General features: G+C 41.3%; 1 protein-coding gene across 3 annotated transcripts in view; it reads left to right on the top strand.

Moving 5' to 3' along the window:
* Positions 1-24380, top strand: part of GARRE1 (granule associated Rac and RHOG effector 1) — a 113215-nt gene that overhangs the window by 52278 nt on the left and 36557 nt on the right. For 2 of the 3 annotated variants that reach the window (XM_038368008.2, XM_038368009.2), the window contains one exon: positions 505-1824. The exons of the other annotated variant lie outside the window; for it this stretch is intronic. In XM_038368008.2, the coding sequence (XP_038223936.1) occupies positions 1330-1824 (495 nt within the window). In that variant the 5' untranslated portion in view covers positions 505-1329. The remainder of the gene's footprint in view (positions 1-504; positions 1825-24380) is intronic. 3 annotated transcript variants of the gene reach the window in all.

Here is a 24380-nt window from a genome sequence, read left to right as displayed (position 1 = left end):
TAGATGCTGGAACCTAGGTTGGTATCCATGGTTCAACAGTTCCTAGCTGGGGGTTGCAAATTATTGTAGACCCTCAAGCCCTAGGTTAACAAAACCAGGGTCTGCTATTTCAAGTTCTATGAACACTGGGCTTATGTTGCAGTGTAGACATACCAACAGTGGTTAAAACCGCAGGGCCCTGTCTGTGCTCTCCATTGTTGCTGCCAGTGCTTGAGTTGCACCAGTGTTGAACTGCAGGTCCTACATTTGGCAGTTAAGATAAATCCATTAAGTGTGAGATAACTCATGAGGAAATATGCAGTAGTTCTGGACTTAATTTCATTTTATTAAATTGTTACATTTCTTTTAAAAAATGTAATGTAAATGGCCCTCTCCCGTTTTGATCAGATGTACTGTTGACAGCTTACCCTGAGATAAATGCACCAGGATACAGTAGGAGTTAAAATCTTAACAAAACCTCTCATTGTTCCATAACCTTTTAAACTTTTTTCCCTTCCCTGACAGGAAATGACCTAGAGGCCTTACAAATACATTTGTGCATTCTTGCTGCAGACTCTACAATTGAAGGCAAATTCAATCTGGAAGCACCACTTATTAATGTTACATTGGAAACAACTACCTCATCATACTGAAGGAAAAGAGAAGGCTTGCAATAATAAACACTCTAGTTCTTAATAACTTGTACTTGCAAAGTCTTCAGAAAACAAAACAGATTTTTTTTTTTTCAGTATTAAGAAAAGACACTACAAACAAACTGATTTGACAGACTGGATCTGTCAAGACATGGAAGATCTTTGATCTGCTGACATAAGGACTTTGTTTTTCAAGGAAAGAGTCTCTCTGCACTGCTTTTACAATCGCTGTTGATCGGTGGTTTTGTTCCACTCTTCCTGGTATTACTAGTTGGAAAGCTCCATTAATGTATTACTCCTAAAAGATGACTTACATTTTATGAACTTTTATATCAGGTGTCAACAAGTGCTGGCAAGGAAATTATAGGAGTTAGCTTTCTTCCCGTCATAGTGCATCTTATGTACAGAGTGGAATACTAAACGAGAATTTTTTTTTTTTTTGAGATGCTTCCGTTTGTTTTTTGACTTCACTTTGTAACTGCAGCAGGGCTGCACTGAACACTGAAAATACTAAGTCAGCAAATCTGCTGCCTTTTTCGCTGCTGATACAGATTATACAGACGTCTGCCCTTTTGAAATGCATTTTATGAAACATATGTACACAGTCCTCTACTGTTACTATACATAACTACATTTCTGAGGAAGGAATTTGACAACTGATTGCTAATCCAAGGAATTTTTGAACAACTACTCACTTATGTATTGCTGTAGTGCACAGGAAAGTAAAATGGACTATAAGAGGCGCTTTTTGCTTGGCGGGTCCAAGCAAAAAGTGCAGCAACACCAGCAGTATCAAATGCCTGAGCTAGGCAGGACCCTGAGCGCACCGTTGGCGTCCACTACCCCGGCTTCCCCTTTGGTCTCCTCAGCTGCTGCAGGCAGCTGCAACCACCCTGTGTCCCATACTACTCCGATTGCAGACATCCAGCAGGGAATCTCCAAATATCTGGATGCACTTAATGTGTTTTGCCGTGCGAGCACTTTCCTTACAGACCTTTTCAGCAGTGTATTTAGGAACTCTCACTATTCAAAGGCAGCTATGCAACTGAAAGACGTGCAGGAACATGTCATGGAAGCAGCGAGTCGGCTCACGGCAGCAATAAAACCAGAAATAGCAAAAATGCTGATGGAGCTGAGTGCTGGAGCTGCAAACTTCAAAGATCAAAAGGAATTCAGCCTACAGGACATTGAGGTAAATTACCATAGATTATGATATTTTGCATGTGAAGTTCCCTGACCCCTTCTTTATTGTACTTATCATTGTAAGATGGGCCCCATCACCACTGTACCAAAGGTGTACCGCCTTCTGCTTTTTACCTTTCCTGAGAATTCTTTCCAAAATAAAAAGGAAATTTAGAAATGTTTTTATTTTCAAAATTTCAAAGGAGGAAAACATGGTAAAGAGATTTGCCGTGCATAATTTTGTGATACATTAAATTGCATATTGGATATTTTTTCATTGTAAGACCGGCCCCACCACCACTGTACCAAAGGTGTACCACCTTCTGCTTTTACCTTTCCTGAGAGTATAAATTTCCTCCTTTTTATTTTGGAAAGCAAACATTTTTATTTTCAAAAATTTCAGAGGAGGAAAATATGGTAAAGAGATTTGCAGTGCATAATTTTGTGATGCATTAAATTGCATATTGAATATTTTTCCTGTGCCACGTAAAATTGTTTAAAAAAAATTGCATTACATGTATAAGATGTTTATCAGCTAGAAAAAGTAAACTTTGTCTCTTCAATTACACTGATTTTGAGCTGTACGAGAACCATGTTGAAGTCATTTGTTAAGAAAATATACTACTGTATGGTTTATTTCCCCAGTATCATTGTTCTGTCAGAAGTAACAAATTGTGCTTTATTCATGGAGAACATGACTTTTGACAAACTGTTCACATGCATAACTTTTAGTGTGTTTGTATGTGAATGATCATTCAGTTACTGAGAAGTTTTTAAGGGACATCAATGACATACAGATATGTTTATTATTTAGTTTTGAATAGTAAAAGTCCCTATACAAGTTTCTTGGCTTCCTAATATGTAATCAGTAATAGAACAAAAATCCCAGCAGCCTATAAAATAATTCAAACAGGAACTCAGCCAGCCAGCCACCTAGGAAAAAAATTGCTTCTGCTCCCTTCATCTCTTTGGGAAGCATACCCATAATCTTCTTCAAAAACAGCATGAAAAAAGTAAAAAGATTTTTAAAATAAGCTACAGATTGGAATTCTATCATTAAATGGAGAAAATCATTTGTGATTTAAGAAAATATTTAACTATACAGGGTGACTTAACTCAAAGCATTGTGTATTTTTAAACCAACCATCAGTAAAATGAATCCTATAAAGGAGAAAAGTGTGAACTAGTATTTCTAATGACATAATCTCGGAGAGACAGTACCATATAAATTACATTGTATTTTATTTACTGCTTCTTATTGACGTGGACTGTTGGTAAGAGTGTGAAAAGGGATTATTTTTCATAGTTACTTGGTTTAAATTATAATATATACACATTAGTTTGTAGCAACTGTAATCTGAACTAATTTAAGACAAAATTCTGGGCATTGACATATTTTAAAAAAAAGTATTTCAATTTTGTGGTGTTTGTGAGACCTTTCTGTATGTACTCTGTAGTGTTCTCAGTGTTGGCAGATGACAGAACAAGAAGCGGTGGTCTCAAGTTGCAGTGGGAGGCCTATGTTGGATATTAGGAAAAACTATTTCACTAGGAGGATGGTGAAGCACTGGAATGGGTTACCTAGGGAGCTGGTGAAATCTCCATCCTTAGAGGTTTTTAAGGCCCGGCTTGACAAAGCCCTGGATGGGATGATTTAGTTGGGTTTGGTCCTGCTTTGAGCAGGGGGTTGGACTAGATGACCTCCTGAGGTCTCTTCCAACCCTAATCTTCTATAAAGCTATGTTATTGCTAGTATATATGAGCTGCCTATTGTAGTATTTGGATTCACCAGCTTCGGCTAGAAAGAAAAATTAGTACTTGTATGATATTTGTATTATAAAACATGTACATCATGTTGGTACAAATTCCATACAAAAGGTTATGCTAAATTTGCGTGCACCGCAGCCAAAAGTCAGAATTGTCAGTTACGATGGAATGCTCAACCTTAACTTTGTTTGCATTTCAGAGTAGCAGCCGTGTTAGTCTGTATTCGCAAAAAGAAGAGGAGTACTTGTGGCACCTTAGAGACAAACAAATTTATTAGAGCATAAGCTTTTGTGAGCTACAGCTCACGAAATGCATCCGATGAAGTGAGCTGTAGCCCACGAAAGCTTATGCTCTAATAAATTTGTTAGTCTCTAAGGTGCCACAAGTACTCCTCTTCTTTTTGTTTGCATTTTAACACAGTTTTAAATGACGTGATTGCACAGGATTTTAAAAAATGTAATACACAAGTGTCTCTCTAATCTTAACATACTAATTTTGAGTTTTATTTTATGCTTGAACTAATTTCATTGTAGTCATTATCTAGGACAGCAGTTCTCAAATGTGGGTCACGGCCCTGTTTTAATGGGGCCACCAGGGCTCCAGGCTGAAGCCGAAGTCAAAGCAAATCCAGGGCCGGCATTAGATTTGCGGGGGCTCAGGCTGCGGCTTCAAGGCTAAAGCCCTCGGGCTGTGGCTTCAGTTGCATGTGGGTGGGTGGGTGGGTGTGTGTGGGGGGGTGGTCGTAGTAATTTTTGTTGTCAGAAGGGGGTTGCGGTGCAATGAAGTTTGAGAACCATTGGTCTAGGAGATCTTTAATGTCTCAGATGTCAAATAATTTTGTGAGCTACATTGTACTATACACTACCTTTTCAAGTAGCCTTCTGTAGGTACACTTTAGGAGATGAAGCAGTTAACAGTAAAGCTAATTGATCTGAGAAATTTGGCTTATAATATTCCAGCAAACTTCCATTGTTACTGTGGTTTATATACTTTATTTTACAGTCTGATTGGTTTACTATACACTTGTCATATAAATGATTTTCATGTACTCTGATTTTCTTGCCACACATAGTAGAACACTCTGCTGCACATGTCTGTCTAGTGTTTTCCACAATCTTATATTCTTTTGTACTCTTTGAGGAATAGTATTGTGATCATGAAATTAAAGACTACCTCAATTCTTATGCAAAATAGGGCAAGTTTTTTCTAAAAGAAAAAATAGAGGAACTTCATTCTCCCAGACTTTGAAGCTCTGTTGTCCTGCAAAAAATGTGAAAATTGCAATCTAGACAAACAATTCCAGATGCTACCTGAACAACTTGTCCGACAGACTTTAGAAGTCACTTGGGGAGAATCCCTTTTTTGTGAGCCTCAGTCTCTGTAATGCTTCTGAATTGTACTAAAGCGGGACTCCCTCTTGTTCACCTTGCACAGTGCCCATCAACTCTTAGCTCCCTGTATCTTACAAGGTCTTCAGAGGTTTGGCTTGGGCTTCAGCCCCATATCACCTGCATTAAACTATTAGGTAGCTAAATTAGCACTCAGACCCTAGGCAGTGCTGCCTTCATTAGCTGCACTAGTCACAAATTTAGTGAGAAGATGTGCAGAACACTATTTTCAAATGTTTATAACTCAGTCAAATCAAACCACTTTTTACTCGAACACTCGTATACCACAAGCCAAACTGAACTAGAGCCATACCAAATTTAAACTCTATACAGACCCCTTTAAACATTAAAGTTGTCTTATTTTTAAAATTGCAAGAATTTTTGCTTAATGTGACAGGTGTTTCATTCTGCTTTTGCTCAATATGGGTTGAGTTGGTTTTGCTCAAATTTTAATTTTTTTAAAATTACCCCTTCAGGCATAGAGAGAACATGGAAAATTATTGTGTGGAAAGGTAAGTTTCCTGAAAGTATGTGCAGGATTTGAAACCCCACTCTTTTGTTCACCCAGGGGGAGTAGAAAAACTGGATGACCTAGCTGCCTAAGTCCAGCTGAGGATTCGCTAGCTCAGTTTTTAGAGGGAAAGGAGAGGAGTAGAGCATGACAGGCACCATTTCCTTCAAGGGTGGGAGAGTGCTGCACAGTGTTTGAGGATACTGCTTTTCCTGAATATAAGGGAGTAGCAAACAGCAGAACAGTCCACCCATGTGGAAGCAGGACTGGCCTTACCATGAGGCAAACTGAGGCAGCCACCTCAGGTGCCAGACTGTGTGTGTGGATGGGTGCCACTAGGACCCAGAGTGTAGAAAATTGTGTATGCTGCTGGTGTATTCTCTCTGCTCTAGATGCTCAGAGGTGGTGGAGTGCTGTGCTGGAGGAAGGAGGGCACAAAAGACATAACAGGCAGGCAGGAGGAAAGGTGAGAGGGAATAACAGAAAGCAGCAGGAGCTGAAGGGAGAGAGAGGAGGAGGAGCCTCTTATGTACCTCTCTAGCACCCCCAGGATCCTGGACTGATTGACACCAGCTTCTCAGGGAGCTTCCTGTTTCCTGCTGCTTCCCTGAACCCACTTGAGGAGAACAGGCAGTCATCTGAAGTAGTAGGAGCCAGTTAGGCCCTTAAGATGCTGATATCTTCCCTCACTCAGGCCCTGCTACCAGCCTGCTTATTTGTCCCCTTCATTTGAGTGTTGAGAGCCACTATAGCTGGCACAGAACAGCAGTCATGAGAGAAAGGAAGAAAACATCCCTCTGGGGCAGCATTCAGAAAAAGAAAGAAATCAAAGGAAACTTTTCTGTCTAAGCAGGAAGGAGCTCTCCTGAGATACATAGACACAAGTGTTCACGGTGAGCCTTCTGGTCCCAGTGAGGATGTGAGTGGTGAGGAGATGCCTGATCTTCCAGTTAGTCAGAGTGCAGGTGACCTGGCAGCTACTGCAGCATCCATATCTCCATCTCAAATGGGTGTAACCATGCACATTCCTGAAGAAAAGTGCAGATCAGAGAAGAGTGTGGTGGAGGCGCAAGAAACAGCTGCTGCTGAGTTTAGTCCCTTAAGTCTAGATGATCCACGACAGTGGACACACTTGAGCAGTAGCCTGAGGGACTTCCTTGTACTGCATGGGCAACAGCAAGTGAAAAACTTTGTGTTCCCCAAAGACAACGAAAGTAGAAGTTTCCAACACATTACTGGCATGAAATCCCCAATGGTGACAAAGTGGAGAAGCCATGGCTTTACGTACTCAAAAACCCAGAATGCTGAATATAGTTTTTGTTGCATAGTCTTCCAGTCTAATATTCTAGCCACATTGGGTTCTTCGGGAACAAAGGACTGGAAAAATCTGGCTAAAAATCCGGCATGCCATGAAAAGTCAGCAAATCACCAGAGAGCATTCCATAGGTGGAAAGAGCTAGAGATGAGACTAAAGTTAAAGGCCACCACAGATGATCAGCATCAAGAGAAGATTGCATCAGAGTCTCTTTACTGGTAAAATGTTCTGAAAAGGCTCATTGCTTGCTACCCAAAACCTAGCACTATGTGGCACTTCAGATCAGCTGTATGTGCCAAACAATGGAAACGTTCTTAAAATTGTGGAGCTGATGGCTGAGTTTGATACTGTACTCCAGGAGCATCTAAGAAGAGTCACCACCCAAGAAATGTACCCATACCACTACCTTGGAAAAACAACTTAAAATGAGATCATACAGTTACTGGCAACAAAAGTCAAACAGAAGATTGTGGCAGATCTGAAGTCAGCAAGATATTACTCTGTTATTCTGGACTGCACACCTGACATCAGCCGTATGGAACAAATGACTTTAATGGTGCCTTTTGTAACAACAGAACCCAGTGAAAATGTCCCTGCAATGGTGACTGTCAGAGTATTTTCTAGAATTTATTGACATTGATGATACTACAGGAGCTGGTATGACAAATGTGCTTCTTAAAAAGCTGGAAGATACGGGAATTGCGATAGCTGACATGAGAGGTCAGGGCTACAATAATGGTGCCACTGAGAGGAAAGAATAGAGGAGTGGAGATACAAGATCTGAGAATTAAACCCTCAAACTTGTTTTGTCCCATGCAGTTCTCATTCATTGAACTGGGTGGTCAGTGATGCAGCATCAGCTTGTAGTGATGCTGCTGAATTTTTTAATGTAATTCAAAGCATCTATGTATTTTTCTCTGCATCAACTCATGAAGCAACATCTGGGAACATCCTCTCTGACACTGAAACCACTGAGTGTCACACGATGGGAAAGTCGAGTGGAGGCGATAAAGCCTATCGAACACCAAATTGGGAATATAGATGATGCCATCGTTGCCCATTATGGAGGATAATGCTCTGACAGGAACTGTTTGTGGGAGAACAGTCGCAGAGGGAAATGGAATCACCAGAAACATACATAACTTCCAATTTCTGTGTGGCTTAGTGTTGTGACATGACATACTGTTTGAAATAAATGTAAGCAAGAGACTCCAAGGTGTTGACCTTGATATATCTGGAGCAATGGTACAACTGGACAAAGCAAAGTCATACCTACAGTCTTACTGGTCAGAGGAGGGATTTCAAAACATTCTGAAGAGTGCACAGAAGTTGGCAGAGGAACTTTATGCTGAAGCTATTTTCCCACCCACGCAAGAATACAAGAGTCACAGAAGAAGACGACATTTTAATTACGAGGCATGGGATAATCCCATAAGAGACCCCAAACAACAATTCAAAGTTGAAAACTTTAACCAGGTGCTTGATTGTGCAATACAGTCAGTTGAAAAATGTTTCATGCAGCTCAAGGAACATGGCAGTATATTTGGAATGTTGTATGGTATTCCAAAACTCCTCACTGTACCTGAAGAAGACCTACACCAGTAATGCAGGGCACTAGAGACAGTGTTGACATATGATGACATGCGCAACATTGATGCAAGTGACTTGGGTATGAACTGAAAGCCCTTTCAAGATACATTTCAGCAGGATCAACTACAAAGGCTGTTCTGGAATATATGTGCACAAATAAGATGACCACCCTCTTTCCAGATGCTTTTGTTGCTCTGTGCATACTTCTAACACCTTCCTGTAACAGTTGCCAGTGGAGAGCACAGGTTCTCCAAGCTGAAATTAATAAAAACACATCTATGCTCCACAATGACACAGGAGAGACTGGTTGGCCTTGCAAGTATCTCAATAGAGTATGAGCTGGCCCAGACTGTGGACCTTCAGGAAGCAGTTCAAATCTTTGCAACCAAGAAGGCATGGAAAGCACCACTTTGATTATTTGATTATTGAGTGTTTACTCAAACAGAGCCAGTGTTTACTATGCAGACAAGAAAAGTTACATGTGCTGTTCAGGTGTTTGAAAGTTAAGTGTTAGTTAAAATTTTTGAACAAGGCATTTTAAGTTGTTTGTTCTCCTTTTTTTGGGTAGGTAGTAGAGCAATACTGTGAGGGGAGTAGAACAGGAAGAAGGCAGAATTGAGACCTTTCAAAGTTTTGGCCAAGCGAGGGAGCATGGGGGCGTCATTTGAGCTCCCCGCCTCAGGTGCCAAAATGTTGTGAAATGACCCTGTGTAGAAGAGTGTTTGGCTGCAGAAGGCCTACTGCATGTCCAGGGGGGTGGCAGCCCCAGAAGAAACCTCCTGCAGAGGTCCCCAAATTATCATATATGGGGGATGATGGGGAGAAGTAATTTAGGGGGTAACCCAGAATTTATTAACACTGTGTGAGTTGATTTTATTTGATGGAGAAGGAAGGAGGATGTTGTGTTTTTAGGGGGAAGGAAGATGAGGCAATGCAAGTTGAATAGTCATGGCTTTGGTGGGAGGGATGCAGTCTTGGTGTATTTTTTATCTGGGCTGGTATGCTTTGACCTCAGGGTAGCAGGTGCTGAGGACACCTTTCAAATTCTGATTAACATCAGCTGATTTGGGTTAGAATGAAACAAATGTAGCTGTAACTATAGCAATCATTGCCAATCCTAACTGTAATAAATTATTTCTGGCAGAACACAAATTGCTTAGTCATAATGAGTTATCTACCAGTGTATAAAAGGGGGTGACTTCTCCTGGTCCAGTTACTGTATTGGTGAGACACTCTGAGCATACATTTTGTGTTGAGCTTCTTTACTTTCATCACTGCAAATGATGAATTTCCCCCCTGTCTCCTCAAAAAAATCAAACCAAAATTCTTAAGAGTCTTGCGCCTTTGGTGGAGAGAAACAGATTGTATTGAAAGAGGAAAGAAATCAAGGGGAATTACTGTATATATTTATAGGTTTCAGAGTAGCAGCTGTGTTAGTCTGTATTCGCAAAAAGAAAAGGAGTACTTGTGGCACCTTAGACTCACAAAAGCTTTCACGAAAGCTTATGCTCAAATAAATTTGTTAGTCTCTAAGGTGCCACAAGTACTCCTTTTCTTTTTGTATATATTTATGTTCCTTAAGTTCCCTCTTCTCTTCCCTTAAACCCTGGTAGTATGGAACAGTGCACTAAAATTGGATTTCTGTTGATTGTCAGATTAAAAATAAAATACATGTTAAAAGCTGGATTTTTATAGTGATAAATGTTTGAACATTCCTCCATCTACTGAGAGGTCTATGCACAAATAAATAAAATACAATGGGGAGAGGGGAATAAAGAATAAACTAATGTGAAACAATTCAAACCACTTTGAAATATGCAGTGTAAATCTTGTCTTGACTATGGGTGGAGCTAATAAATTGAGTTACTATCTCTTGTGATGTCAGGCCATATGTTCATCTTGTCATAAACAAGAAGAAAACAGGAGTTGGGGTGCAAAATAGTTAGATCTAAAATTGAGTTGTAATGTAAAGCTAATGGGGATTATTTTCTGCTTCTGTACATTACAAGTACTTAAGATTTGTGTTCAATCAAAAGGTTCATAGAATAAAAGGATGTCTGAATAAAAATTCTGTTCTTCAGCATGTAGTTGCTTTAAAGGGTGTTCTGGTTTTTTTTTCCTCCAAAAAGTAAAGCCCAGTTTCAGTCTTTTTGGCCACCTGTTGCATGGCTTACCGATTTTAGCTTCTGATTTCATCCAGATAAGACTCTGTTAGCAGGGAAAAGATGCTGGCCCGCTGTACAAAATGCTATATGGAGCTTGACATTCCTTGGCATTCTTCTGTTGCACGAGTCCCTGTTATCTCATAGTCTACCAATTTTTAAAATACCTTGCAACTGTCAGGTGCATCCTGAGAGGTTTGAAAAAGCACTTTTGGTATAAAAGTAATTCATTCTTCCTAACACTAACTTAATAAAAAAGTTTATTGTAAGAATAATATTTTTAATAGCAGTAAATATTGTGCTAACACTGTCTGGCTGTATTTCTACTTCTGTGGGTCTTTGACCTTTAGTATGAAATGAATGCTGTCATGTTGCCCTTCTCTCCTGATACTGTAAACACTATCATGGCTTAAACTGGAATCTAATAAAGCTTATTGTATATTTAAAGGAAGGAAAGGAAACTTTTTGTTCTGGAAAAGCAGACTCCTTTGCTACAGATATCTACTTGGGATGTTGTAAGGTCGCTTTTTAAATTGCATAGAAGTTACAGGGCACTGTAAAAGTGAGGAACATATTGTTCACCTTGTATAATGGCATGTGGGAGAGGGTATTATCATATAATCTTTGTCCTCTAGTTTGAGCAATATCTGATGATTACCTTAATTATATTAGCTATTCCCATCTGGTTCCTCAAATTGGCAAAGAGCCGATACACAGTCTGATCATCCCCAAAGACATTATCAAAAGGGCTGAAGAAGGGAGAATAAATACTGTGAAGAAATAAAGGTAGTTGGAAACCAGATCTTAAACTGCAGTGAGTTAACTTTTCTTTTTCTTTTTCTTTTTTTTTAAGTGAAAATTGTCATAATATAAAAGAGGAATGTGGAATTCAGGAGAAATTTATAACCTTGCTGTAGACATTAGAGTTAAGGCTTCTGACACATTCTGCTAAATTGCAAATTTAGTGATTAATTGTAGCTACCACCAGCTCATTCACATTGTACAGAATCCACTCTCTATAAAGTTCCATGGTCTGGAAATCTGCACAGAATCACTTGTTAACTATGAAATTTATGTAATGTTTTTCAGTGCACATAGTTTAGTATAGAGTTGTGAAATGGACAACTGTGTGACTCCATAAAGATAACACTTCAGGAGAAGGTGAGGTCAGAGTGGCAAAATGTAACCCTGCATACTGACCTCTAGCATTGCATTGAATAGGTAAAATGCCTGTGGCTCCACACAAACCAAAACGATCTATTTTTAATTGCAGGAAATTGCTTGATTTCCACAACAGCTTTGTTAGTCACTACTATCAACTTTAAGAATATTACCATGCTTGCAGTGCCTAGTTGTCAAGGTAGTACTCAATACTTAAATATTTTGCCATTCTTTACTTGTAAAGATTCAATACCATGCTAGCATGCTCTCTGAGCTGCTTTGGTTTAGGAACTCCAGATTTCCAGTGGCATAAAGCATTTGATTTCTGATCTTACCAGTTCATAAAATATCAGAATTTTAAAGGTTTCAGAGTAGCAGCTGTGTTAGTCTGTATTCGCAAAAAGAAAAGGAGTACTTGTGGCACCTTAGAGACGAACAAATTTATTAGAGCATAAGCTTTCGTGAGCTACAGCTCACTTCATCGGAAGTGAGCTGTAGCTCACGAAAGCTTATGCTCTAATAAATGTTAGTCTCTAAGGTGCCACAAGTACTCCTTTTCTTTTTGCGAATACAGACTAACACGGCTGCTACTCTGAAACCTGTCATTATGCAAGAATATCTGAGGAACAGTGGGGGATGGGGTGGGGTGGGGGGGAGAAATAACATGGGGAAATAGTTTTACTTTGTGTAATGACTCATCCATTCCCAGTCTCTATTCAAGCCTAAGTTAATTGTATCCAGTTTGCAAATTAATTCCAATTCAGCAGTCTCTCGTCTGAGGAGTCTGTTTTTGAAGCTTTTTTGTTGAAGGATAGCCACTCTTAGGTCTGTGATCGAGTGACCAGAGAGATTGAAGTGTTCTCCAACTGTTTTTTGAATGTTATAATTCTTGACGTCTGATTTGTGTCCATTCATTCTTTTACGTAGAGACTGTCCAGTTTGACCAATGTACAAGGTAGAGGGGCATTGCTGGCACATGATGGCATATATCACATTGGTAGATGCGCAGGTGAATGAGCCTCTGATAGTGTGGCTGATAAATCAACACAGACACACCCTTAGAATCCCGACCTGGAGTATTCTATCTGCTACCCAAGATCCATAAACCTGGAAATCCTGGACACCCCATCATCTCAGGCATTGGCAGCCTGACAGCAGGATTGTCTGCCTATGTAGACTCCCTCCTCAGGCCCTACATTACCAGCACTCCCAGCTATCTTCGAGACACCACTGACTTCCTGAGGAAACTACAGTCCATTGGTGATCTTCCTAAAAACACCATCCTAGCCACTCTACACCAACATTCCACACAAAGATGGGCTACAAGCCGTCAGGAACAGTATCCCCGATAATGTCATGGCTAACCTGGTGGCTGAACTTTGTGACTTTGTCCTCACCCATAACTATTTCACATTTGGGGACAATGTATACCTTCAAGTCAGCGGCACTGCGATGGGTACCCGCATGGCCCCACAGTATGCCAACATTTTTATGGCCGACTTAGAACAACGCTTCCTCAGCTCTCGTCTCCTAATGCCCCTACTCTACTTGCGCTACATTGATGACATCTTCATCATCTGGACCCATGGAAAAGAAGCCCTTGAGGAATTCCACCAGGACTTCAACAATTTCCATCCCACCATCAACCTCAGCCTGGACCAGTCCACACAAGAGATCCACTTCCTGGACACTACGGTGCTAATAAGCGATGGTCACATAAACACCACCCTATATCGGAAACCTACTGACCGCTATTCCTACCTACATGCCTCTAGCTTTCATCCAGATCATACCACATGATCCATTGTCTACAGCCAAGCTCTACGCTATAACCGCATTTGCTCCAACCCCTCAGACAGAGACAAACACCTACAAGATCTCTATCATGCATTCCTACAACTACAATATCCACCTGCTGAAGTGAAGAAACAGATTGACAGAGCCAGAAGAGTACCCAGAAGTCACCTACTACAGGACAGGCCCAACAAAAAAAATAACAGAATGCCACTAGCCATCACCTTCAGCCCCCAACTAAAACCTCTCCAACGCATCATCAAGGATCTACAACCTATCCTGAAGGACAACCCATCACTCTCTCAGATCTTGGGAAACAGGCCAGTCCTTGCTTACAGACAGCCCCCCAATCTGAAGCAAATACTCACCAGCAACCACACAACAGAACCACCAACCCAGGAACCTATCCTTGCAACAAAGCCCGTTGCCAGCTCTGCCCACATATCTATTTAGGGGACACTATCATAGGGCCTAATCACATCAGCCACACTATCAGAGGCTCGTTCACCTGCGCATCTACCAGTGTGATATATGCCATCATGTGCCAGCAATGCCCCTCTGCCATGCACATTGGCCAAACTGGACAGTCTCTACGTAAAAGAATGAATGGACACAAATCAGACGTCAAGAATTATAACATTCAAAAACCAGTTGGAGAGCACTTCAATCTCTCTGGTCACTCGATTACAGACCTAAGAGTGGCTATCCTTCAGCAAAAAAGCTTCAAAAACAGACTCCAACGAGAGACTGCTGAATTGGAATTAATTTGCAAACTGGATACAATTAACTTAGGCTTGAATAGAGACTGGGAATGGATGAGTCATTACACAAAGTAAAACTATTTCCCCATGTTATTTCTCCCCCCTCCCCACTGTTCCTCAGATATTCTTGTTAACTGCTGGAAATAGCCTACCTTGCTTGTCACCATGAAAGGTTTTCCTCCCCTTCTTCCTACCCCCCCCCCCCCCCCCCGCTGCTGGTGATGGCTTATCTTAAGTGATCACTCTCCTTACAGTGTGTATGATAAACCCATTGTTCCATGTTCTCTGTGTGTGTATATCAATCTCCCCTCTGTTTTTTCCACCAAATGCATCCGACGAAGTGAGCTGTAGCTCACGAAAGCTTATGCTCTAATCAATTTGTTAGTCTCTAAGGTGCCACAAGTACTCTTTTTCTTTTTTCAGAATTTTAAACTATCTCTAGTCCCCCATTCTAACAGTGCTGCTTTACATTTCTCCAAGACTGAAGATAGCAAGTCTGTACCTTGCACAAATTTTGTTTTTAGCACTTGCACTATTCTGTTTTTCTCAGTAGTGTGACTGGATGAGTGTCTTGGCCTTGTCTAACTTTGTCAAACAATGTCAAATGTCAGTCAAAAGGGTTGATTAGGATAACTTTGGTTGCTTCGTTCCCATATAATCCGGACACTCAGATTATTTCACTCACTAGCAGGTAAAATAAGGAAATAGTACCAAGATATATCAGTTATAAATATTGGTGCAACCTCAGTGGTGTACCTTTTTTGTCTCCTTTTTTTGTAGGCTAATAGTCTAATACAGTCGTCTTTAGTAGTACAGTATTGACAAGAGAGGGGTTTTTAATCGGGGAAAAAATGTTAATTTTTGCTAGTTACTGGATGAGAACCTTTCCACTTTAACTTCTAAAGTTCTTGGTCTCTGACTTTTATCTTGGCTCAATTCTCAGTCTCTCTTGAATGAATAAATGTATGAGTTTCTGGGCAGCTAGTTCAGCTCCGTGAATTCACAAAACATGTTGATTTTTGCCTTCCTCGGGGATGACGCTGTTTTGATATCTCACATCAGGTGACCACAAATGTCAGCGTCTAACATTAGGATAAAACCAAGCCATGTTAGTAAAAGTTCTGGGATTTCAGAGCAGATATTTAACTAAATATTATGATTCTGATCTACTCTTGGACATTTAGGGGAAAAAATGAAATTTATTGGATTCTCTCTCTTAATTGGGGTAACTAGAACCTACTTTGTGAATGCAGATATAATTTTCCTTTCTCACTGATCTTTTTTTTGTTGTTGTGAACCTCATTATGAAATAAGGCCACAGATTTTTTTGAGCCATCTCTAGTTTTCCAAATCAGTAGTTCTTCTGTTTGAAGCATCCAGGCGTGAAGACAGATGCAGCTGTAAAGCAGACATTATTTCTGTGAGCTTCAGACAAAACAAATGGAATATGATCCAGTCAGCATAAGTCACTACCAAAATGTGTGTGATTTACCACTAAGTTATTTGTGTAATAACTGATAGAAAAATATTAATGACTGTATGCCCGAAATACAGATGACAAAATCTAATTTTCTGTGCTTGGAAACTGCTGTGGTATCTCTGAATATTTTCCCAGGTCCTTATCTGCTGGTCACTTCTTGTCTCTTTGAACCTAACCTGTGGTTGCTACCGTTTAAACAATTATTATGAAAGATACCTGGGTCTGGAAATAATGTATTAGCTCCAGTATAGACAAATATCAAGATAACAATGTAGAATGTAAATGGATGTAAAATGGAAATGCTTGACTAGGGTAGAAACCCTGTAGGAATTCAAAGGAAACTTTCCTTGGATTGTTTTCCAAACAAAAATGGTGGTCTCGTCTGTTCTGCTTTGCTGCTGTTACTACCTATTGTATCTTAAGTTCACCAAACTAAGTTTTGACTTATATGGTTAAATTGGAGGTAACTTCATTATTTGAGAAGTATGTGGAAAAAACCAAGTTACTGGGCCAACACTCTTGTTTCTTGATCGTTTTTTTTTCTTCTGTTCCCTACCCTGAAAGAAAGGGTAGCCACTAGCTGACACTAAATTTATGAGATTTTTTTTTTTAAAAACAAAATTTTCATGTTAGAGAGAAATTTCAGTTCTTAACAAAAATATTGCTGGATTATTGGGTGGGATAAGATTAATGTTCCCTTTTGGAAGAAATTATACAATTTTATACAACTATTCTACCATCACTACTTTCTCTAACTTTTTTGTAGGTTGGGAAGTGCTAGATTTGAAATTGCAGCCCTCAGTGCAGCTGATCATGTGCAGTAAGCTCACACAGTCAATCTTTCTGCTGTAGGGTTATGTCTAATATTAGATAACCATTCCCAATCAGCTTGGTTCTATAGAATCCTATTCTAAAAGCATGGATTTCAATAACACAAATTTCTTTGCTTCTTAAGACAGTGTTAAACTAGCCGGCATTTCTCAACTGACCAGGACTAGCTGTTTTGTGTTGATAATTTAAAATGTGACATTCTATCTATATAAAATAAAGAGATCTTCATGTTTGAACTTTTCATAAGATGATTGTATGTCTGAGTTCTTGGAGGTAGTCTTTTTTAAAAAAAAAACAAACAAAAAAAACCCAGTGAAAGTTATTAGTTATGTAGTTATTTTGCACAGTACATTTCTAGCTAATCTGATACATCAATTTATTGGCTTTTATATACTCTGCAGACTGAAGTAGAAATATTAATATTTTGTGTGCGCGCACATGCGCATATCTCTTAATGTAACATTAAGATTATCCACTCCTTTTTATGCAATATTTAGAATAGAATTTTCATTATATGCCGTTAAAAATCTTAGAATGCTTTTGAATACATTGATTGCCCTTAATATGTCTAATTTCTTGTGAAGATTCCTGAGTGAGAATTTGGGAGTGGTAACTTTTTAAGGGTTATTTTAAGGAATCCATTCTAAAATCCTGATTCTGCAAATATTTTTTATTGTATAGGTTCTAATACTACACTCATCACCATAATACCTCAGTGCCATCAAGTAATGCATTAAGCAACGTGGCTAACATCTGTCACATGTTATGTATTCTCTCCTCCTCTCCCTGGGGGAGAAGCGTGTGCAGTGGTCTATCTTATTTTAGTAGGGTTTTTTTCAGTGTATGTTGCTATGTATTTGTTAGAGAAGGAAGGTCAAAGAAACGTGCCTTGCACTTGGAGTGGAAGGTGGTCCTTAGTTCTTGAGGGAGTTTATTTCACAGTCTTGGACCAGCCCCTGTGAAGGTTGTCTCCCATACAGATGAGCTGGACCCTTATTGTAGAGAATACCATTGTGCCAGCAGACTCTACTTGTTGCCCATAGTCTTCATTCTGGAGCTTTAGGCAGTCTTCTAGCTATCCGGGGCTCAGGCCATACAGTGCTTTGAATATAAGGACTGAGAGCTTGAACTTGATTTAGTATTACATGGGAAGCCAGTGTGGAGAGCAGAGGGCAGGCTTGATATGCTTGCAGTGGCCTGCGTTGCTGGGGAGATGTTCTTCAGTGTCGTGTATTAGTTGGTGTTTAAGTGCTGAAGACTTTAAGCCTAGGTGAATTGTATTGTTGTAATCCAGTCGAGAGTTGACAAATCGGGACTGTCCCAATATTTAGTTGTTTGTCCTGTGTCCCGACCGATGTATGATTGGGATGCCATTTGTCCTGATATTTTGGCTCGGGGCTAGAGGAGTACAATGATGAGGACTCACCTGGGGTCCCAGCGGTGCTTATTTGGGGTGGCTCCCAGGAAACGGTGGGCAGCAGGACCTTGCAGCCCCTAGGCGTGAGAAGGCCAGGGGGAGGGGTCTCTGCATGCTGCACCTACCACGACCACTGGCTCCATCGCAGCCAATGGGAGCTGTGGGCACAGACAGGGCGCAGACCCCTCCTGGCTGACCCTGACCTGGGGCGCTGCATGCTACTCGTGCCTCCAAGTAAGTCCCGCCCCTACAGCTTCCGGCCAATGGAAGCTGGAGCCAGTGCTTGTGGCAGGCACAGCATGTGGAGTGGAGACCCTGCTGACCGCTGCTGACCCGAGGAACCTACCAGGTAAGTGGCGGGGCTGCAGCTGGGGTCCTGTGCCCGCGGCTTGAGGCAGGGTTGCGGGTGGGAGCCGGGGCTGTGTGCTTGTGGTGGAGGCCAGGGCTATGCACCCACAACCCGCAGCTTGCAGCAGGGTTAGAGCAGGGGCCGTGAGCCCCCGACCAGTGTGGTAGAAATCGAAGAATAATTTTTATATTGAGTGGTCCTATGGACACTTAATATTGTCTGTAGGGCACTTCATATTATTGTTTCCAAAGTTCAAATCTTCTTCACATATGATCTTTATTTTTCTCCCACACCAATCAGAGTGTAAAGATGAGCTCATCTTTTGGATGTCGGGGTACCAGCTAAACTAGGTAAGATCCATTCAATTATATTTAGTGATGGAGGGAGAATTTATTAAAAAGCAAACATCACCCTTTCAGCTATAGACATTCCTCCCATTTCTCACCTGCCTCTCTCTTATTTTCACTTAGCTAATCCTTTCCTAACCACATTACCCACCCAAAAAAACCATGGAAATAACATGACGTTCACTATTATCATATATTATCACTTTACTTATATGTTATATCTCTTTTCCCTACCCTTCGTCTATCTTGTCTATAAATTTGTTAGTTCTTTGGGCATGAACTGTCTACTGATGTTTTTGTGCAGTGCCTAGTACAATGGGCCCCTGAACTTGGTTAGTCCCTAGGCACTCCTGTAATAAAACATGATTAAGGCTGCAAGTTTGTCATGGATTCCGTGACCTCCATGACTTCTGCAGCGGCTGGTGTGCCTGGCTCAGGGGCAGCTCAGGCGGCCCCTGCGCCAGTCACGTTGGCCGCTGTTGGGGCAGTCTTGGGTCACCAGGCCCTCCCACCCCCACAGCAGCAGCATTTGGGTGTGGTAGGGGGTTGGGGCATGGGATGGGGTGAGGCGGGCTCTGGGCAGCGCTTACCTGGGGGGCAACGTCCCCCTTGCTCAGCTGCTAGGCGGAGGCGTGGCCAGGCAGCTCTGCGCGCTGCCTCTGCCCAGAGCGCTGGCTTCACAGCTTCCATTGGCCAGGAACTGTGGGGGCGGTGCCTGTAGGGGGAAGCAGCACGCAAAGCTGCCTGGCCTAGCCTCCACCTAGCATCTGTGTGAGGGGGATGTTGCCACTTCCAGGGAGCCCCCCAGGTAAGTGCTGCCCAGAGCCTGCCTTATCTCGTCCCGTGCCCCTGTCCCTGCCCCCTTCCACACCCAAACTCTGCTGCTGCTGGAGGGGGAGGCGCAGAGCCATGTAGGGAGCCTGCTAGTCAACTCTCCCCAACTCCCACTACCAGTGGGGGTTCTGGGCTGTGCGCCATTCTGCCCCTTCCCCCTGAACCCGCCACCCTCCCCAGCTCCCGTCCCCTCAACTCAGGTTTTAGTCAGGGGTATATAGTAAAAGTTATGGACAGGTCTCAGTACGTGAATTTTTGTTTACTGCCCATGACTTCTCTGTGACTTTTACTAAAAATAGCCATGACTAAAACATAGCCTTAAACATGATTTATTAATATTACCAATACTGGTGTGGTAGAGGGTCAAGTTCTTATTGTAGGGTAATGGAATACCATTAGTTCATTGATGCGTAACAAGTCGTTAAAGATTTATAATTCACAGAGAGCCATAGTTTCCAAGGAAAATGACTTTTCACAGTCTGAAAATGGGATTTAGCCAAAGGAAAACTTGCAGAAACTAGAATGAATCCATCTTCCCCCTTGGAGATGCTTAAATGGACTGTGTTGTGTGATGGGGGTTAGTACCTCTTCTCTTCAGCCTGGAATTCTTTACAAACTGTAGAAATCTTCAGATACCTGGGTGTCATAATCACTCTCATGATATTTGGTCTTTCTTATGCTTAAACCCTTCTCTTGTTTACATAGCCTAAAGGAAGATATAATCTAGAGCAGTCATTTTCAAACTTTTTGTATTGGTGACCTTCCAAACAGCAAGCTCTGAGTGTGACCCCCCCCCTTATAAATTAAAAATGGGGGATAATGTAATTTAATGGAGACTTGGGGCTGTCAGCGCCAAGGAGCTGACAGCTTGCGACCCCCATGTAACTTACCTTGCGACCTCCTGGGGGTCACGACCCCTAGTTTGAGAGCTCCTGATTTAGAGGGAACAACCTTTTATTTTCAGTGTTGAAAGAGTTAACTTGATACAGCTGAGTATATTACCCAGATGGTTACAGGTCTTGCCAGTCTTACTGCTGTATTAGTTCAAGAAAGATCTGGATAGGATATGCAAGACTTCTTTCTGGCAGGGGAAGAGACCCAATATCAGCTTGCTGGGGCTGTGTGGATCCATAGAGCAAGGATAACTTAATTTACTGGAAATTTAACATGTAATACCCAATACTGGTTCTACTGTGGCAAGTGACAGAAGGGAATTGATCTAGCTGTGGCTACTCTCTGACCTGATCTGCTTATGACGAATTCCCTTATATTTGGCAACATAGGAAAATGTGATGAGGGAAAGAACCAGCTATTTAAAGAAAACAACACAAGACTTAGCCAGTACTCAGCCTTTAGGTCTATATGGACTTTTTCCTGGTTGTGAAGACCTAATCTACAAGATATGGGAAGATAAAAGACTCTCATCTCTAGAGTTACTTCAAAGAAGATAACTGTTTGGAATGATTTAGTGTGCTACTAGTATGAAAAGGGACACTTACTTTTTTTAAGAAACAACCAAGAACAAGGCATTGTTAGATTTATTTTCTGTCTCACTGATTCCATGTCAAATTTCCTCAGTTGACGAGTAAAGATAGCTTTTCTAGTGATCATACTGGGTTCTTTTCTCCTTTACACATAACCACGTATAGTCCGCAGGCCAGATGAGGCCACTTGAACCTATTCACTCTCCTTGAAGGCTAGTGAAGTTGCAGACACATCAAAGAGAATCATTTGGCCTTTAGAATCAATTATTGGTGGTGATGCATTTGAAGGAAAGAATCTAGCTGGACTTGAAGTCTAGAACAAAACTCATCTTTTTATTTGTAAACTGCATATTTGGTCTAGAATCAGTGAGACAATAAAAATCTAACCCCATTATGCCAATCTTCAGTTACTTTTCAAGAGTAAAACTTCACTTTAGATCGTATATGGAGTGGTCTATAGCAGGGGTCGGCATCCCTGAAGTGGTGTGCTGAGTCTTCATTTATTCACTCTAATTTAAGGTTTTGCGTACCGGTAATACATTTTAATGTTTTTAGAAGGTCTCTCTCTATAAGTCTATATTATATAACTAAATAATTGTTGTATGTAAAGTAAACAAGGCTTTTAAAATGTTTAAGAAACTTCATTTAAAATTAAATTAAAATGCAGATCTTATGAGATTAGTGCAGTGGTTCTTAACCTGGGGTGCGAGATGCCCTTTCTGGGGGTGTGAGACATATGAGATTTTTTTAGAAAGTAAATAATCAAAAACACAAATTAAGCACAGGCACATAAGTACAACTACTTTGTTTCATCAAACCTATGTATTTATTAACATTATACATTTTTTAATGATTACTGTAATATACAAAGTTTTCAAGTTTTTAAGCTAATTGTAGTTTAGGTTTTGATAAGAGCTGCAGAGCGCTGGGCCCAGGCCAGGAGCAGAGCCTTGGGCTGGCTGCTGGTACCCCAAGTTGGCAGGAGGGCTGAGCAGGGCCGGAGGCCCGGACCCCGGCTGGCAGGGGGCCGGGCTGGAACCCCAGACCAGCAGCGAGGTGAGCGGGTCCAGCTGCTGGTATCCCAGGCCGGTAGCAGGCTGAGGTCCAATGGCTTGGACCCCACCTGGCAAGGGGCCAACGGCCGGAACCCCAGACAGGTCAGCGGGCTGAACTGGGTGGCGGACAGAACCCCAGACTGGCAGCGGCTCACCCGCTGCCAGTCTGGGGTTCTGCTGGCTCCTGCTAGCCGGGGTCCCAGCCGCTGGTCCCGCTTAGCCACTGCTGGCTGGGGGTTCCGTTCACTCAGGCCGGCAGCGGGCTGAGTGAGGCTGGCGGCCGAGACTCCAGCTGGCAAGGGGCTGGCAGCTGGAACTCCAGACCGTCAGTGGGCTGAGCGGGGCTGGTGGACAGAACCCCAGACCGGTGGCTCAGCCTGCTGCCGGTCTGGAGTTTTACTAGCATGCAGCTGTCAGCCGGGGTCCTGGCTGCTGGCCCTGCTCAGCCCGCTGCCGGCCTGGGGTTCCGTTCACCGAGGCCGGCAGTGGGCTGAGCAGGGCCAGCGGCCAGGACCCCGGCTGACGGCAGCATGCTAGTAAAAATTGGCATGCTTGCTGCCTTTGGCACGTATGCCGCAGGTTGCTGATCCCTGGTCTATAGAGATCTTACATACATTTGCAAACTAGATACATTTGAGAGAGACATTAACTTGTGTGAAAGATCGTCCTTTACTTCAGCGATTACCAGGGGGAAAGAAAAATAGCCATGCAGGGAGTGGGAATTGGTAGACCAATATTTAGGGAGGGGGGAGGCTTTCAGGTTGCAAAATAACTGAGAATAACGTAATACAGAGGCACGCCAGAACCATCTACTGATACATTTGTTATCTCCTCCCAATAAATGACCTGTTGAGTTCACTATGTCTAGAGTCCCAGCAGTAATTAAGTTTTAAGGGTGGTTGAAAGGAAGGGAGAAGTTTTTTTAAAAAAATCTTGAAGCCTAGAGTTCATACCTTATTATCCAATGCAACAAATTTTTAAATAGTTTATGACAATGACCTTGCTGAGCTTGGAACTTTGGTTGTAGGTTTCCTTTCTTGTCTATAATGTTCTAAAAGCTAAAAAAAAAAAATAGATTAAAATGTTTTTTTTATATTGTATGGAATAGTTCTTAGTAATCAACACACACTTTCTAGATTTTTATTCAAACCTATAATTTTACAGTGATTCTTCTTCAGTGGATATGACTAATACTTTTCCCTGTTCACAAATTAGTTGAAAATCCTTGTACCCATTCTCGGTTTGCATATTAGTAAGTCATGAGCTTTAGCTGACAGTCATTCATTGGTGAGCAAGCTGATGTGAACCTGAACGTCTGTTACTGCAAAACTATAATCCAATTGAACAATTAGACTATTACATCTGATTCACTTCGTCGCTTGCTGTGTTTTAAACGGCCAGTGGCAAAATAGTACTTTGCTAATGAGTTCTTTACAATAACAAATCAGGCTAGTTACACTGCTGCCTTGGTATAACCACATCCATTGTGAGCAGCTGTGCCTGCTGACATTGCTTCTGAGTGGAGAAGGAAACAAGGGCAGAACAGTGAAGACACTCTTGGGAATATGCTACAGAGAAAATCTTATCAAGTTCAAAACTAGCTTTACATGGAGTTGTGTTTTAGCTAAAATCTTACATTGAGAAGATTGTTATATGGTGTCAGTTAATTTTACAAACTGAACTTTTAAACAGGTTTCAGAGTAGCAGCCATGTTAGTCTGCATTTGCAAAAAGAAACGGAGTACTTGTGGCACCTTAGAGACTCACAAATTTATTTGAGCATAAGCTTTCGTGAGCTACAGCTCACTTCATCGGATGCATTCAGTGGAAAATACATGTTTCATGTTCTCATATATATAAATCTCCCCACTGTATTTTCCACTGAATGCATCCGATGAAGTGAGCTGTAGCTCACGAAAGCTTATGCTCAAATAAATTTGTGAGTCTCTAAGGTGTCACATGAACTTTTAAAGTATATAAACTTGCCTTATAATCTACAATAGTATATAACTTTCAGCTTTAATTACAATGTCTGAAAATCCTTAAAATTCTATTATAAGGAGAATCATTTTAGTCAGCAAAATAAAAACAAAACACTATATTTTAATGGCTGTCTGGAAGGGAAAACAGAGGTATGAGTCACCATTGTTAAGCAGTACCCTGAGACTGATATCAGGCTCTTAGTTTGTAGTGAAAAGGACCAAAGACTTTTAAAACCAGTACATCAGTCATCTAGCCACATGAGGAAATTCTAAAGCCACAAAGATTTTTAACAGTTAAATAATCTGCTATTACTTCCAAAATACTAAGTGAAAATTCTG

Source organism: Dermochelys coriacea, chromosome 12, assembly GCF_009764565.3.
Source record: "Dermochelys coriacea isolate rDerCor1 chromosome 12, rDerCor1.pri.v4, whole genome shotgun sequence".
NCBI classification, from domain to species: domain Eukaryota; kingdom Metazoa; phylum Chordata; order Testudines; family Dermochelyidae; genus Dermochelys; species Dermochelys coriacea.
The sequence above is the reverse complement of the archived record's forward strand: the minus strand, read 5'-3'. Positions and strand labels throughout refer to the sequence as shown.